Below are 17,601 nucleotides of genomic sequence, written 5' to 3'. Positions count from 1 at the left end.
GCGCGGCGGGGCGAGGCCGTGGCCTCGGCGAGGCTCGTGGGCCGGTGCGGAAGGAGCGGCATGGGGCGGCGGTGAGCGCCAGGGCGAGCGAGGCGCAGCGGAGCACGGGAGCAGCTGGGGAGGGCGCTGGGAGCTCCGGCGCAAGTAGTAGCGGCATGCGGGTGTGGCGACCGCCGGCCGGAGCAGGCGCAGCCTGGTGCGGCGGCAGCCGGTCGCGGGTGGCGAGGCCGCGGGCGTGCGGACGCAGGCCGGACAGGGGGGAAAGGGGGCGTGGCCGCGAGCTCCGAGGAGGGCAGGCACGGGGGCCGCGACGAGGAGGTGGAGCGCGCGCGGGTGTGAGGGCCAGCGTGCGCAAGCGCTGCTGTGCGTGCGCGGCGCGGCCGTGGAGGCACGCGAGATGACGGGGACGACGAGAGAGGTAGGTGTTGCTCACCCCCAATGCAGGGGTTCAGGGTGGCGAGGCTTGATGCGGCCATCGATGGAGAGACGGGGCGGGGCGGTCCGGCGAGGGCAGCTCCAGGCGACGGCGATCCGGTGATGGGGCCCGACGCGTCGAGGCGGCGGGCTGCGGCGGCGGCAGGATGGAGCAAGCGGCGGGGCGGCGTCGGGGAGGGGCGCCGGCATCAGGGGCACTAGGCGGCGCGGGATCGGGCTCCTCCCCGATCCAGATCCAGGCGAGTGAGGGGGAGAGACGAGGGAGAGAGTGGGGTTCGTGGGGGGGAGGAGTGGACCGAGAGGGGGAGTGCGGTCCAGATATTTTGGGTGCGTGGGGGGTAAGGGAGAGGGAGAGGTGGGCCGGCCAGGTGGGGTGGCCGCCTGGGCCAGCTGGGTCGAGGCCCAGTGGGGGGGTGGAAGGGGGTTTTCTTTTCTTTTCTACCTTTGCTTTTCTTTTATTCTTTTCAGTTTTGTTTTTTTGTACTGTTAACTATTTATTTAGCTAACCAACGAACTCTGTTAAATGTGCCACTTATCAAATAAATACTAGACAGTATTATAAGGCAGCACACGAAGTTTTAATTTATTTTGAAAAGGTTAGATATTTATTTAAATCGAAACAGTCGATTTAATCGTTGCTAACCAAAAAATTAATTTCATGGGCATTTTGGGAATTCAAAAGAGGTTGGTTCCAACATGAAAAATATCCAGGGATTATTTGCCACACTTTGAACATTTTAGTTTTCATGTTTGACAAAATTTGAATTTTGACTTTAAACTTGGTTTTGAATTTGAAAAACTATTTGGGTCAAGCAGATTAGCAACAGTAACGTGATGACATGGCACCATTAACGGGGGATTACTGTAGCTTAATTATCCGGGCGTCACAATATAGTAGATACGATCAACATGGAGATGTTCACCGATGATGACTAGTCCGTCTCACGTGATGATCGGACACGGCCTAGTTGACTCGGATCATGTATCACTCAGATGACTAGAGGGATGTCTATCTGAGTGGGAGTTCATTAAATAATTAGATGAAATTAATTATCATGAACATAGTCAAAAGGTCTTTGCAAATTATGTTGTAGCTTACGCTTTAGTTCTACTGTTTAAGATATGTTCCTAGAGAAAATTTAGTTGAAAGTTGATAGTAGCAATTATGCGGACTGGGTCCGTAAACAGAGGATTGTCCTCATTGCTGCACAGAAGGCTTATGTCCTTAATGCACCGCTCGGTGTGCTGAACCTCGAGCGTCGTTTGTGGATGTTGCGAACATCTGACATACACGTTTTGATAACTACGTGATAGTTCAGTGCGTAATGTTGAACGGTTTAGAATTGAGGCACCAAAGACATTTTGAAACGTCGCGGAACATATGAGATGTTCCAAGAGCTGAAATTGGGATTTTAGGCTCGTGCCCACGTCAAGAGGTATGAGACCTCTAACAAGTTTTTTAAGCCTGCAAACTAAGGGAGAAAAGCTCAACCGTTGAGCATGTGCTCAGATTGTCTGAGTACTACATTCGCTTGAATCTAGTGGGAGTTAATCTTCCAGATGAGATAGTGATGGTTCTCCATAGTCACTGCCACCAAGCTATTAAAGCTTCGTGATGAACTATAACATATCAGGGATAGACATGATGATCCTTGAGCAACTCGCGATGTTTGACACCGCGAAAGTAGAAATCAAGTAGGAGCATCAATTGTTGATGGTTAGTAAAACCACTAGTTTCAAGAAGGGCAAGGGAAAGAAGGGATACTTCATGAAACGGCAAATCAGTTGCTGCTCTAGTGAAGAAACCCAAGGTTGAACCCAAACCCGAGACTAAGTGCTTCTGTAATGAAGGGAACGGTCACTGAAGCAGGACTACCCTAGATACTTGGTAGATGAGAAGGCAGGCAAGGTCGACAGAAGTATATTGGATATACATTATATTAATGTGTACTTTACTAGTACTCCTAGTAGCACCAGGGTATTAGATACCGGTTCGGTTGCTAAGTGTTAGTAACTCGAAATAAAAGCTGCGGAATAAACGGAGACTAGCTAAAGGTGAGATGACGATATGTGTTGGAAGTGTTTCCAAGGTTGATGTGATCAAGCATCGCATGCTCCCTCTACCATCGAGATTGGTGTTAAACCTAAATAATTGTTATTTGGGTTTTGCATTGAGCATAGACATGATTGGATTATGTTTATTGCAATACGGTTATTCATTTAAGGAGAATAATGGTTACTCTTTTATTTGAATATACCTTCAATGGTCTTGCACCTAAAATAAATGGTTTATTGAATCTCGATCGTAGTGATACACATGTTCATGCAAAAAGATATAAGATAGTAATGATAGTACCACATAGTTGTGGCACTGCCACTTGAGTCATATTGGTATAAAACACATGAAGAAGCTCCATGTTGATGGATCTTTGGACTCACTCGTTTTTGAAAAGATTGAGACATGCGAACCATGTCTATTGGTAGATATGCATGAAGAAACTCCATACAGATGGATCGTTTGGACTCACTTGATTTTGAATCACTTGAGACATGCAAATCATACCACATGGGCAAGATGACTGAAAGGCCTCGTTTTCAGTAAGATGGAACAAGAAAGCAACTTGTTGGAAGTAATACATTTTGATGTGTGCAGTCCAATGAGTGCTGAGGCACGCAGTGGATATCGTTATGTTCTTACTTCACAGATAATTTGAGTAGATGCTGAGAATATTTACTTGATGTAACACAAGTCTGGATTATTGAAAGGTTCAAGTAATTTCAGAGTGAAGTTGAAGATCGTCGTGACAAGATGATAAAATGTCTATGATATGATCATAGAGATGAATATCTGAGTTACGAGTTTGGCACACAATTAAGACATTGTGGAAATTGTTTCACGACTAATACCGCCTGGAACACGATAGTGTGATGGTGTGTCCGAACATCATAACTGTACCCTATTGGATATGGTGCATACCATGATGTCTCTTATCGAATTACCACTATCGTTTATGGGTTAGGCATTAGAGACAACCACATTCACTTTAAATAGGGCACCACGCAATTCCGTTGAGACGACACCGTATGAACTATGGTTTAGAGAAACCTAAGCTGTCGTTTCTTAAAAGTTTGGGGCTGCGACGCTTATGTGGAAAAGTTTCAGGCTGATAAGCTCGAACCCAAAGCGGATAAATGCATCTTCATAGAATACCCAAAACAGTTGGGTATACCTCCTATTTCAGATCCGGAAGCAAAGTGATTGTTTCTAGAAACAGGTCTTTTCTCGAGGAAAAGTTTCTCTCGAAAGAATTGAGTGGGAGGATGGTGGAGACTTGATGAGGTTATTGAACCATGACTTCAACTAGTGTGTAGCAGGGCACAAGAAGTTGTTCCTGTGGCACCTACACCTATTGAAGTGGAAGCTTATGATAGTGATCATGAAACTTCGGATCAAGTCACTACCAAACCTCGTAGGACGACAAGGATGCATGCTACTTCAGAGTGGTACGTAATCCTGTCTTGGAAGTCATGTTGCTAGACAACAATTAACCTACGAGCTATGGAGAAGCGATGGTGGGCCCAGATTCCGACGAATGGCTCGAGGCCATAAAATCCGAGAGAGGATCCATGTATAAAAACAAAGTATAGACTTTGGAAGAACTACTTGATGGTCGTAAGGCTGTTGGGTGCAGATGGATTTTAAAAGGAAGACAGACAATGATGGTAAGTGTCACCATTAAGAAAGCTCGACTTGTCGTTAAGATGTTTTCCGGCAAGTTCAAGGAGTTGACTGCGATGAGACTTTCTCACTCGTAGCGATGCTAAGAGTCTGTTGGAATTATATTAGCAGTTACTGCATTATTTATGAAATCTTGCAGATAGGATGTCAAAACATTGTTTCCTCGATGATTTTCTTGAGGAAAGGTTGTATGTGATACAACCAGAAGGTTTTGTCAATCCTGAAAGATGCTAACAAGTATGGAAAGCTCCAGCAATCCTTCTAAGGACTGGAGTAAGCATCTCGGAGTTGGAATGTACGCTTTGATGAGATGATCAAAGATTTTGGGTTTTTACAAAGTTTATGAGAAACTTGTATTTCCAAAGAAGTGAGTGGGAGCACTATAGAATTTCTGATGAGTATATGTTGTTGACATATTGTTGATCAGAAATGATGTAGAATTTCTGGAAAGCATACAGGGTTATTTGAAAAGTGTTTTTCAATGGAAAACCTGGATTAAGCTACTTGAACATTGAGCATCAAGATCTATAAGGATAGATCAAAAACGCTCAATAGTACTTTCAAATGAATACATACCGTGACAAGATTTTGAAGGAGTTCAAAATAGATCAGCAAAGAAGGAGTTCTTGGCTGTGTTACAAGGTGTGAGTATTGAGTAAGACTCAAGACCTGACCACGGCAGAAGAGAGAGAAAGGACGAAGGTCGTCCCCTATGCTTAAGACGTAGGCTCTACAGTATGCTATACTGTGTACCGCACCTGAAGTGTGCTTTGCCATGAACTAGTCAAGGGGTACAAGAGTGATCCAAGAAGGGATCACATGACAGCGGTCGAACTTATCCTTAGTATCTAGTGGACTAAGGAATTTTCTCGGTTATGGAGGTGGTGAAAGAGTTCGTCGTAAAGGGTTACGTCGATGCAAACTTTGACACCAATCCGGATGACTCTGAGTAGTAAACCGGATTCGTATAGTAGAGCAGTTATTTGGAACAGCTCCAAGTAGCGCGTGGTAGCTGCATCTACAAGATGACATAGAGATTTGTAAAGCACACACGGATCTGAATGTTGCAGACTCGTTGACTAAAACCTCTCTCGTAAGCATAACATGATCAAACCCTAGAACTCATTGAGTGTTAATCACATGGTGATGTGAACTAGATTATTGACTCTAGTAAACTCTTGGGTATTAGTCACATGGCGATGTGAACTTTGAGTGTTAATCACATGGTGATGTGAACTAGATTATTGACTCTAGTGCAAGTGGGAGACTGTTGGAAATATGCCCTAGAGGCAATAATAAAATGGTTATTATTATATTTCCTTGTTCATGATAATTGTCTATTGTTCATGCTATAATTGTATTAACTGGGAACCGTAATACATGTGTGAATACATAGACCACAACATGTCCCTAGTAAGCCTCTAGTTGACTAGCTCGTTGATCAATAGATGGTTATGGTTTCCTGACCATGGACATTGGATGCCATTGATAACGGGGTCACATCATTAGGAGAATGATGTGATGGACAAGACCCAATCCTAAGCATAGCACAAGATCGTGTAGTTCGTTTGCTAGAGCTTTTCTAATGTCAAGTATCGTTTCCTTAGACCATGAGATTGTGCAACTCCCGGATACCGTAGGAATGCTTTGGGTGTACCAAACGTCACAACGTAACTGGGTGGCTATAAAGGTGCACTACAGGTATCTCCGAAAGTGTTTGTTGGGTTGGCACGAATCGAGACTGGGATTTGTCACTCCGTATGACGAAGAGGTATCTCTGGGCCCACTCGGTAATGCATCATCATAATGAGATCAATGTGACCAAGTGTTTGGTCACGGGATCATGCATTACGGTACGAGTAAAGTGACTTGCCGGTAACAAGATTGAACAAGGTATTGGGATACCGACGATCGAATCTCGGGCAAGTAACGTACCGATAGACAAAGGGAATTGTATACGGGATTGATTGAATCCTCGACATCGTGGTTCATCCGATGAGATCATCGTGGATCATGTGGGAGCCAACATGGGTATCCAAATCCCGCTGTTAGTTATTGATCGGAGAGTCGTCTCGGTCATGTCTGCATGTCTCCCGAACCCGTAGGGTCTACACACTTAAGGTTCGGTGACGCTAGGGTTGTAGAGATATTAGTATGCGGAAATCCGAAAGTCGTTCGGAGTCCCGGATGAGATCCCGGACGTCACGAGGAGTTCCGGAATGGTCCGGAGGTGAAGAATTGTATATAGGAAGTCCAGTTTCGGCCACCGGGAAAGTTTCGGGGGTCACCGGTATTGTACCGGGACCACCGGAAGGGTCCCGGGGGTCCATCGGGTGGGGCCACCTATCTCGGAGGGCCCCATGGGCTGAAGTGGGAGGGGAACCAGCCCCTGGTGGGCTGGTGCGCCCCCCTTGGTCCTTCCCCTACGCCTAGGGTTGGAAACCCTAGGGGTGGGGGCGCCCCACTTGGCTTGGGGGGCAAGCCACCCCCTTGGCCGCCGCCCCCCTTGGAGATTGGATCTCGTAGGGCCGGCGCCCCCCAGGGGCCCTATATAAAGAGGGGGGAGGGCAGCCGCACCCAAGCCCTGGCGCCTCCCTCTCCCTCCCGTGACACATCTCCCTCCTCCCGCAGCGCTTGGCGAAGCCCTGTTGGAATCCCGCTGCTTCCACCACCACGTCGTCGTGTTGCTGGATCTCCATCAACCTCTCCCTCCACCTTGCTGGATCAAGAAGGAGGGGACGTCTTCCCCAACCGTACGTGTGTTGAACGCGGAGGTGCCGTCCGTTCGGCGCTCGGTCATCGGTGATTTGGATCACGACGAGTACGACTCTATCAACCCCGTTCACTTGAACGCTTCCGCTTAGCGATCTTCAAGGGTATGAAGATGCACTCCCTCTCTCTCGTTGCTAGCATCTCCTAGATTGGTCTTGGTGACACGTAGGAAAATTTTGAATTATTGCTACGTTCCCCAACAGAATTGTATTAACCGGAAACATAATACATGTGTGAATACATAGACAAACATAGTGTCACTAGTATGCCTCTACTTGACTAGCTCGTTGATCAAAGATGGTTATGTTTCCTAGCCATAGACATGAGTTGTCATTTGATTAACGGGATCACATCATTAGGAGAATGATGTGATTGACTTGACCCATTCCGTTAGCTTAGCACACGATCGTTTAGTATTCTGCTATTGCTTTCTTCATGACTTATACATGTTCCTATGACTATGAGATTATGCAATTCCTGTTTACCAGAGGAACACTTTGTGTGCTACCAAACGTCACAACGTAACTGGGTGATTATAAAGGTGCGCTACAGGTGTCTCCGAAGGTACTTGTTGGGTTGGCGTATTTCGATATTAGGATTTGTCACTCCGATTGTCGGAGAGGTATCTCTAGGCCCACTCGGTAATGCACATCACTATAAGCCTTGCAAGCATTGCAACTAATGAGTTAGTTGCGGGATGATGTATTACGGAACGAGTAAAGAGACTTGCCGATAATGAGATTGAACTAGGTATTGAGATACCGACGATCGAATCTCGGGCAAGTAACATACCGATGACAAAGGGAACAACGTATGTTGTTATGCGGTCTGACCGATAAAGATCTTCGTAGAATATGTGGGAGCCAATATGAGCATTCAGGTTCCGCTATTGGTTATTGACCGGAGACGTGTCTCGGTCATGTCTAGATTGTTTCGAACCCGTAGGGTCCGCACGCTTAAAGTTCGATGACGGTTATATTATGAGTTTATGTGTTTTGATGTACCAAAGGTAGTTCGGAGTCCCGGATGAGATCGGGGACATGACGAGGAGTCTCGAAATAGTCGAGACGTAAAGATCGATATATTGGACGACTATATTCGCACATCGGAAAGGTTCCGAGTGATTCGGGTATTTTTCGGAGTACCGGAGAGTTACGGGAATTCGCCGGGGAGTATATGGGCCTTATTGGGCTTTAGGGGAAAGAGAGAGGAGAGGCTGCGCGCCCCCCAAGGCCTAGTCCGAATTGGACTAGGGGGAGGGGCTGCGCCCCCTCCTTCCTTCTCTTCTCTCTCCCCTTTCCTTGACTCCTACTCCTACTACTTGGAAGGGGGGAATCCTACTCCCGGTGGGAGTAGGACTCCTCCTAGGGCGCGCCATAGAGAGGGCCGGCCCTCCCCCTCCTCCACTCCTTTATATACGGGGAGGGGGCACCCCTTGGAGACACAACAATTGATCTCTTGATCTCTTAGCCGTGTGCGGTGCCCCCCTCCACCATAATCCACCTCGATAATATCGTAGCGGTGCTTAGGCGAAGCCCTGCGTCGGTAGAACATCATCATCGTCACCACGCCGCCGTGCTGACGAAACTCTCCCTCAACACTCGGCCGGATCGGAGTTCGAGGGACGTCATCGAGTTGAACGTGTGCTGAACTCGGAGGTGCCGTGCGTTCGGTACTTGATCGGTCGGATTGTGAATATGTACGACTACATCAACCGCGTTGTGCTAACGCTTCCGCTTTCGGTCTACGAGGGTACGTGGACAACACTCTCCCCTCTCGTTGCTATGCATCACCATGATCTTGCATGTGCGTAGGAAATTTTTTGAAATTACTACGTTCCCCAACACCGGGTTCGCTTCAATATAGAGGAAACTAAGAGTTTTAAGCCAACAAGAGGTTTGAGACAGAGAGACCCTCTATTCCCCTACTTATTCTTGTTATGTATGGAGGGCCTGATTGCTCTCTTGGCTCATGCGAAGGAGAATCCCATTGATTTCGAATGTACTCTTTGCTCGTGATTCTTTAATTCTTATGTGAGCCAATACCACGAACGCGATCAGTCTTGGACTCTTACTGTGCTGCCTCAAGGCTGATGGTGAGTGTTCAAGAATCTAGCATCTTTTTTAGCCCCAATACAAAAGTGGAAAACAAGGCGCAACTTTGTTCGATTCTGGATATTATGACTGAAGCTCTCAGTGACAAATATTTGGGTCTACTTGCCAACGTGGGTATAGAAAAAAGTGAGTGTATTCAAGTCCTGACCGATCGTATTATACAAAAGATTAGTGGATGGAAAGAAAAATTATTATCCGTTGGAAAGAAGGAAATTTTGCTCAAATCTATTGTACAAGTTATCCCCACCTATGCATGTCTATCTTTAAAATTCCTAAAAACAATTTGCAAGGGAATGATTGACGTGATGTAATTTTGGTGTGAAGACGAGGGCAATCAGACGAGGATGCATTGGATGGCTTGGTGGAAGATGTGTGTTCCAAAAATTCAAGGAGGTATGTGATTTTGGGACATTCATTGTTTCAATCTAGCATTACTAGTTAAACAAGCATGGCATCTCCTTGATAATCCGGATTCTCTATGTGCCCGTCTACTGAAAGTAAAAAAAATCCTGATGGCGATTTGATGAGTGCAAGCTTAAAAAAGGGCTCTCCTTTTACGTGGCAAAGCATTATGGCGGGAGTTAATTCACTGAAAAATGGTTATGGAGAGTTGGAAATGGACAGAATATCGATATATAAAAGATGCTTGGATCCCGAATTATGCAAATAGGAAAATTATTACTCCTAGAGGAGGGCACCTTCTGTCCAAGGTCTCTGATCTTATTGATCCAATCACGAACTTATGAGATGAAGATTTGGCGAGGCAAACATTTGTGGACAACTGATGCTCGGCAAGTTCTAGCTATTCCTCTATCTATGCATAATATCATTGCTTGGAGCTATATAAAAATGGTTTGTTCACTGTTCGATCTGCTTATTTTGCGGAATGGAATCATTAACATGGGAGAAAATTGCAATATACAAATGGTATGGGTAGAACCAATGTTTTTTTTGCGGGGAGGGTAGAACCAATGTTAACCCTATCTGGTCTAAGATTTGGTAACTTTCGTGTCCGGCAAAGGTAAAGACCTTTATTTGGCGTACGTTGCATGGAACTCACGCGTGTCGGGTTACGCTTGCAAATAGACACATGAAAAATTCGCCAATCTGCCCATCATGTTCGAATGGGCAGAAGATACAAAGCACGTTTATTCCTTTGTCATAAAGTGAAGGAGGTTTGGGAGAAGTTGGGGATGAATGAGGTGATTAAAAGAGCTTGTGCTATTGATCGTGCGGGTGAGGCGGTACTTGAATTCTTACTCCTGATGCAAGACCAGGACCTATCTATTTTGGGATTCCAGGATGTACATGAGATGATCGCTATAACTGCATGGTATCAAAGGTGGGATAGACGTAAGTTGGTCCATAAGGCAAAGATTCAAGATGCATACCACACATCCATGGGGTTCTGGCTAACACGGCTAATTTTGTTAAAGCTTACTCCCCTAATGCGACCAGTAAACGAGGGGGTGGAGTAAACCTCCTATGAGTTCTGTTGAGGTCAATGTTGATGCATCTTTTGATCATGGCCAGCACATGGGCACAGTGGGAGTTGTCTTTGGAGATGATAAAGGAAATTTCATCGTCGGTTGAATTGGAGGAGTGATTGGTGTGTGGATGTTCTGACGGCAGAAGCTATGGCTCTAAGGTTTGGCTTATCTCTGGCACATAAGGCGGGAAGCCATCGTCTAGTAATTAACTCTGATAATACGGAAGTCATCGACACAATGAAGAATGGAGGAAATGTGCGGGAGCGGCGGCGACAGTTTTCGATGACTGCTATTTTTTGGCTTGTGACTTTTCCCTCACTAGTTTTGAACACTGTAATAGGGAAGCAAATAGGGTTGCTCATGACTTAGCTAGGTTAGCTCAAGTTTCCGTGACAAATGAGTGGTTTGAGGAGCCTATAGACGATATTGTATCTTTTCTTATAGACGATGTAACTGTTATTTCCAATTAATAAAGTTCTTTCATTTCAAAAAAAGAGCTCCCTTTTAGGCTCGTCATAGTGGGGAGTAACTTATACTAGTGTCATGCATATGACACTAGTCTAAGTTACTATCTCCATAGTGTAAAGTAACATAGCAGCAATGTCATACTATATATGGCTTCATTTATTAGCTCGTAGACTCATCCTTTCTGGGGAAGCGCTATGTTACAATAACATACTCCCTCCTTTCTAGTTTATAATGCTCAATTCAAAAATCTCACCAACCAAGGTAGATGGTGAGTGATGGAATACTTTTTGTAGTTTGCAAAAGCACCCAATTAATGCTCTTGTTTTCCTCAAAAAAGTATGTTTACCAATGCATAAATTGCAATGCATGCATGCATAAATTACATGCATTGATCAATTTTCTCTTAATACTTGCATGCAATGATTTAATGCACCTTGGAATCTGAACATGTGATGGGAAACAACCAAATTGAGGCTTATAAAATGGAAAAACTAAAATTTTGAGATAAACCCTATAAACCGAAAAGGAGGGAGTATTATGTTACTCTAAACACCTCTCCCCTCATTAACTACATATCACATAAGCAAAATTTTCTTGGAGTGCGCTGTGTTATTATCTAAGTTACTCCCACTATGACTAGCCTTATGGCTGGGTCGTGTCACGTTGCACCAGATCACAGCCGGTCCATAGCTCTCTTAAAAATTTCTAAAAACAGCAACTCCCTTGAAAAACATAATGATGCTTGGCTAATCACATCAGCAACGCTCTTTTAAGAAGAATCGCACTAACAGATGTCAAAAACAAAAACAGACCAGCAATGAAAACTGCCGTCGATTGAAATACAATCGTGTCAGCTTTTTTTATAGTTATTATATGAAGAAGTTAGCTATCTATCAGTTGCCTGAAACTTAGATTTCAATTTCGGATAGGAGCATCACTGTGTAGCCCTGAGGACAATGCGGGGTGACGCAGCCGGTGGCGCCGGCGAGGCCATCAGTCCCCAGTTGATAATGGAAAGGTAGCGAATTACTGACTGACACAAAATCTGACCAAATCACAACACGTAAGCAATGTTAGACACAAGGTGATCACAATTACTTTTCTGGCTTTAAAACGTACCCAACAAAACACAAAATTTTAGCGCTGAAAACTAGCACGAGCCATGAAGAGCTTAAAGCAGCAACGGATCATCAGATGCATGGAAACTAGATGATGCATGAACATGCTGAGCAGGATGATACGACGCAGCCTTATGCAGCAAGGTCTCTGCAAGAACAGGTACATCACCACTACAGGTCAGGAACACCCTCAAAAGCTTACTATCTTACATACTATAGCGTTCAGCAAATTCAACTTGCTTAGATGGTGTCTTGCTGAAATACGCTGAATCTGACATAGCATGTTCGCAGCACCATCTTGTCCACCCTCCATTTCTCCTCGAAAGCTACAGATGCATGCCCAAAATAAGAGACCCCAAAAGCGAAGCCAGATTCTTCCTGCAGGTATATTTAGTTAAAAATCAATAAGCAACCAGTGTTAGATGCAATGAAAATGTTGGATTTGTTTCACGGTAAGGCTGTGTGTGCAAAACTGAAAATGCAATACAGTTCACGGCTAAAGGCACACAAGCTGATCGCTCATGCTTTGTTAGAGCCCTTGGCCATCTTATTCTAGATAGGACTTAGGATAACTGAGCCTACTCATGCCTCTCCTAATTGATTATTTACCCCTGTTCACATTTTTGGGTTGACCATTAATTTACCCTTTTGCCGTATAGCAATCACTTCCTTCTCTTTTCCCTTTTTGATATTCATGAAATTATTCTGTTCTTCCAATTCTGTCCCTGTCCTTGCCAAACTTCCCTCTTTCTGAAGGAACATACACAATAACCTGACACGGGAAGGCAAAAACTGAACCCAATGCGCAAGCAGTGATCCACAACTAATGATAATGCCGTCTGCCTGGGCCAAATCATGGCATTGATGTTTGAATTCAAAGTATAAACAGTGGTGGAAACGTGACATTTGGAACATCAGAACACAGCAAAGCCGTAATTGTGGTGGGGTTGGCCATTGTCACACATCATCAGCTAGGAGCATTAGTAGCTCGCTGTGCGATCTAGTTCGGGGCTCTCAGCATGCGTGCCGTCAGTGGTGGTCACCCTTGCCACACCACTGAAGTGGGGAACCTACATTGTCTTCCTCGTTGCTTTGGAGACTCGTGAGTAGATGCTAAGTACGGGTATGGTCGAACCCAAACACCAGGATGCGGCAAGGCAAAAGGAGAAGGAAAAAAGACTGACTATAGCAGAGAAAAAAAGTAGTTGAACAAAACATTGTTTTGCATAACTAGAAAGGGTAAATTGTCAAAACAAAAAACTAAATAGGGCAAACTAGAGGTACCTATAAGAGAGACAAATTATCAATATTCCAATTCCAGTAAGGAAGCAGTATGCCCAGACAAAATGTAGCAGAATCATAAGTTGTGGATAGTAAATTAAAGACTTTCCTAAGATGTGAATGGCCCTCAAACATTAACTGAAGCAGCAGGATATGCAAATTTGGTGGGATATATGTGCCTTCCTTGGCATGACGAAATTGTCTTCTTTATGCCCCCATCACAAAGGCAATTATTGAACAGGCAAACAAATCAAGACCACGTTCCCTACTTTGACAGGTTCTCATAATAATAACATAAAGGGAATAACCTTCTACAAGAACAATAAGAACTGCAAAGTGCAAAGCACAACGATCATAGAAAAAATAAACTTACCACTTCATATACTCGGTTTTGACAACGATGGAGGGAGGCCGAAGTACCAGAAAATACTTTCATTATCAAATAGTGCCCTCAACTTACTGCAAACCTTTGTAAGTTCAGAAGTCCGGACATCCAGCGAAAAATAATGTACTTCAAAATAACTCCTCTGCCTCAACCAGGCTCCATCAGCTACCCACTCCTCTTCTGCAAAGGTAGTAGCTCCAAGGAATAGGAATCCCTCAGCTGCACCCACGGTGTAATAGTAATACTGGCTAGACAACGGTCTGATTTCCTTCAGCTGCCAGTCCATGGAAGAGTCATCGTTATCTTTCTGAATGGTGTGATGGACAGCAAACGTGCCTTTTGTATTCCTATCACCGACGAGAGAAACCATCTTAAGGGCTTCTTCCTCTCTAGCCACTACAATGGAAGACTGGCGTCTCCTCTGGCCAGGCTGATCTACAAGTTGCTTATGGTAACCTGTGAGGAAGTCGATAGTGCAGAACTCAATTGTGCGCGTGTCCAGCACAAGCCACTTGTCCCTCCAGGGCACAAGCCACTTGTCCCTCCAGAAACTGCAAAGGTCCGACCAGTAGAAGCAGCCCTGTAGGCAACTGTGATCGGACAATGTCAAATTGGGCTGAACCAAGCCCAAAGAACTCCAGCTGGTGGATGCAGCTATACACCAATTTGAAGTGACGGAGGAGAAGACAAATGCAACCAATTTGCCGGTGTAGTGCGCCGGGCAGATAACTCTGAAGGCCGTCTCATCCTCTTCGTCACCGACGGGAGCGAGCATTGTCTCGATTTGAACAAATTTCTCTTCCTGGACGGCTAGGTCCTTGGGTATGGGCGGAATCAACACGTAGCGCTGTGACAGGGGTCGCAAACCGCAAGGTTTGTGAACATGGCCGTGGTGGTTTTGCCTGGTCTATCGTCGAGGAGGACGCGGCCGTCGCGGAGATACCAGTCGGCAGGGAACGGTGGGGTACCAACTTTGAGCTTGGGGACGAATGAGTAGGTGAAATCAGCGGCGGCGGCGAGGGCGCGCGCGAGCGGGGCGGAGGGGTGGGGCGCCTGAGCGGGGTGGAAGCCGTCTTGCTCGCTGAGGAGTCCGAGGAGCGGCGGCGGGTGGCGTTTGCGGTAGCGGCGGAGGAAGGAGCGCTGGGTGATGACGCGGCGGTAACGGGGGCAGGCGGTTGAGGCGCGGGCGAGCGCGGCTGGCGTGTCCAGGCGGAGGAAGATCTCCTCCATGATCTCGTCGGTGAGGTGCGGCACCGGCTCGGCCATGGCGCCGGCCGCCGGGGTGGGAGGAAGGGGATGGGTCGCTAGGGTTTTGGGCGGAGTGGGGTGAGGTTGGGGGTTTGTGTTGCCTCACAGTGCTGTGTAACTTTGGAAGGAGAGAACGGACGCGAGGGATTCCTATTCCTTGGAGCCGGGGTGGGAGGAAGGGGATGGGCGCATGGTGAAGTGCTGGGTGGGTCACGTGTATACCTGGCCATAAGTTGGGCCGCCCGGGCTTCGGGCTGGGCCTAACAAAGCCCTCTGCAAAAAACCTAGGCTTGGACCCGACCCGGTCTGGCGTCGGGCCTAGATATCAGGCCCAGGCCCGACCCATCCACGGAAAAGCCCATTGGGCTGGGCCCTTCCCTTAATCATAAATATGTCAGGCCCAAGCTCAGCCTGGCCGTCGGGCCTAGATCTCAGGCCCAGGCCCAGCCCGTGGGCAAGTTGGATCAGGTATCCCATCGCCAGGTATAGTCACGTGTAGGGTGGAGGAGAAAGCGGCCGTCGATGGTGGCTCAGAGCAACTTTATCTTTAAAAGGTTTAGCTCCTAATTTTAAAGCTTCCTCAAAAGTGTTCAAATTTTAGATTTGATCTACAGTAGTAGATTTTGATTGGGTTGTCGCGGTGTCTCCTTCGATATTTTGGGTAGAGTCCTAGTAGGCGGGCTGCCATTGTCGATGATACCTTTTTTGATCTTTTTGTGCCCAGCGACCTCTCTAGGAGGCTTTGTTCTCGTGCTCGCCTTTACTCATCAACGCATCATCGCCCCTATTCTCCTGATCGGCGGTGGTACTTATCCATCCCTCCGTCCCGGTTGCACCTCCCTATCTCGTCCGACCACACCTTTTCTTTTTCAGAGGATCCTCGTCCAACTTTTTTCGCGTCGCTCGAGCTTTATCGCCAGTTCTTTTGCAGGCGCAACCATGAGATGGAAGAGAGGAGGAGGTGGCTGACATCGTTGGCAGGTGGAGGCGGTGGGGACGGCAAGGGACGACCTGGACCCGGTAGCATGTGCTCATATATGGAAGATATGAAGTTGAGAAATCAATTCTAGTCAACTGGAGGGGCGGAATAACCACCAGAGGAGAAGACGGCACCTGGTAAGGGCGCAAGCCCTTGTACCAACACTCATACCGCCTGCCGCAGCCTCCGTGACATCACCATCAACAACTTTTGTGAAGCTACTAGGGGCAGAATCGCAACGCATCGCCACAGAAACCTAATACCGCACGCTAGGAGCTATAAGAGCATAAGATAGCACTTCGGGAGGAGGGATCAACCCAAAGAGAGAACCAGCTATCATCAAGTCGCTCATCCATCTTCGCAGCCACCGCCATGCATGCTTATCAAAGTTCATCTTGAACACATTATGACTTGCATGTTGCAAGAGATGTTTGTTACCAATCTCATATGCAATTCAATCTATAATATTCTTGACAACGATGATACTTCACCTCTAAAGGTTGTAGTGCTTCAGCTATGCAAAGTCTTTCTTTTTGGAACCTCAATATAGGCAAATAAATACTCTCTCCATCCCACAATATAAGACGTAATAGCTTGCAAAAACGTCTTATATTGTGGGACGGAGGGAGTAGTAAAGAAGAGCAATGAAAAGAAAATATATATAGTTTTAAATTATAATTTAGTGACCATTTAAGTCTATAGTCTATATGGTAGCTTGGTTAAAAAGCATAACAATGAGCAAATTATCATGGATGTTCTTGTGGCATCGACTCACTGGCTACTCAGGCAAGTTCCAAACTTCAATTCCCCTTTTAAAAGAATGAAAGATCTCCATCTATGCAGGTACGACATTTTATAGAATTATTAGTATTAGTATTATTGTTATTCGCCAAAACAAAACAGTCAGCCTACCATTTCTATCTCATGTTTTTTCGTATTTATGCTAGGAAAAATGCCAAACCAGTCAGCCTACCTTGTAGATCTCATGTTTTTGGTAGATCTCCTGCCGACGTCCATGTTTTGCAGTAAACATAGGATCTTGATCAGTGAGCAACAAGGAAAGAAAGAATGTGCTCCCAGTGGCAAGTTTGTGGCAACAAGTACACTTCAAAATGAGGGAGAAAAGAACAGCAAAGGTGATTTGGTGAGTTTCCCAAAGTCCAAATACTCTAGCAAATGTAGCAGCAACCCATCGTAAAGAACCTATCTCCTCCCTGCCAAGATGAACACTACCAGGCAAAACTTTGCCAAAAGAGTAGGAAGACAAAAAGGAGCTCCCAGCACAGCTAGATAAGCAGTATCATGATTGTTGAGTTTCTGGTCACTTGTTGACTGAAACATAGTATGTATCTAATCTAACAGGGCATTCAAAAGATGCATATCTCTTGTAAAGATGTTGGATAAAGGAATGTCGGCGTGAAGCATGAAGCTTGCCCGTTTTGTTTTAGCTGATTGCCTCAGAACGTGGCTTTCAAAAGGCATCCAACAAAACACAAAATAGTGAATACTCAAAACCAGCACGAGCAATGAAAGCAGCAATGTTGAGCAGAGAGGATAATGTGCTGCAACCAC

At 45.9% G+C, this 17,601-nt stretch overlaps 1 protein-coding gene across 1 annotated transcript; it reads right to left on the bottom strand.

Moving 5' to 3' along the window:
* Positions 1-11,937: 11,937 nt before the first annotated feature.
* Positions 11,938-15,160, bottom strand: LOC120967383 (uncharacterized). The gene is made up of 2 exons (XM_045230523.2): positions 13,791-15,160; positions 11,938-12,514 (listed from the first exon to the last, which is right to left on the bottom strand). Exon 1 carries the CDS (start codon positions 15,066-15,068, stop codon positions 14,637-14,639), a length of 432 nt encoding a protein of 143 aa, XP_045086458.1. The 5' UTR covers positions 15,069-15,160; the 3' UTR covers positions 11,938-12,514; positions 13,791-14,636.
* Between the last annotated feature and the right edge of the window lie 2,441 nt (positions 15,161-17,601).

This window comes from Aegilops tauschii, chromosome 6 (assembly GCF_002575655.3).
Source record: "Aegilops tauschii subsp. strangulata cultivar AL8/78 chromosome 6, Aet v6.0, whole genome shotgun sequence".
In the NCBI taxonomy this organism is placed as follows: Eukaryota; Viridiplantae; Streptophyta; class Magnoliopsida; order Poales; family Poaceae; genus Aegilops; species Aegilops tauschii.
This window is presented reverse-complemented; position numbering and strand designations above follow the sequence as displayed.

What these genes read in the sequence shown, in the direction of transcription:
- LOC120967383 (XM_045230523.2), bottom strand. Translation starts at nt 15,068, where the DNA reads ATGGCCGAGCCGGTGCCGCACCTCACCGACGAGATCATGGAGGAGATC.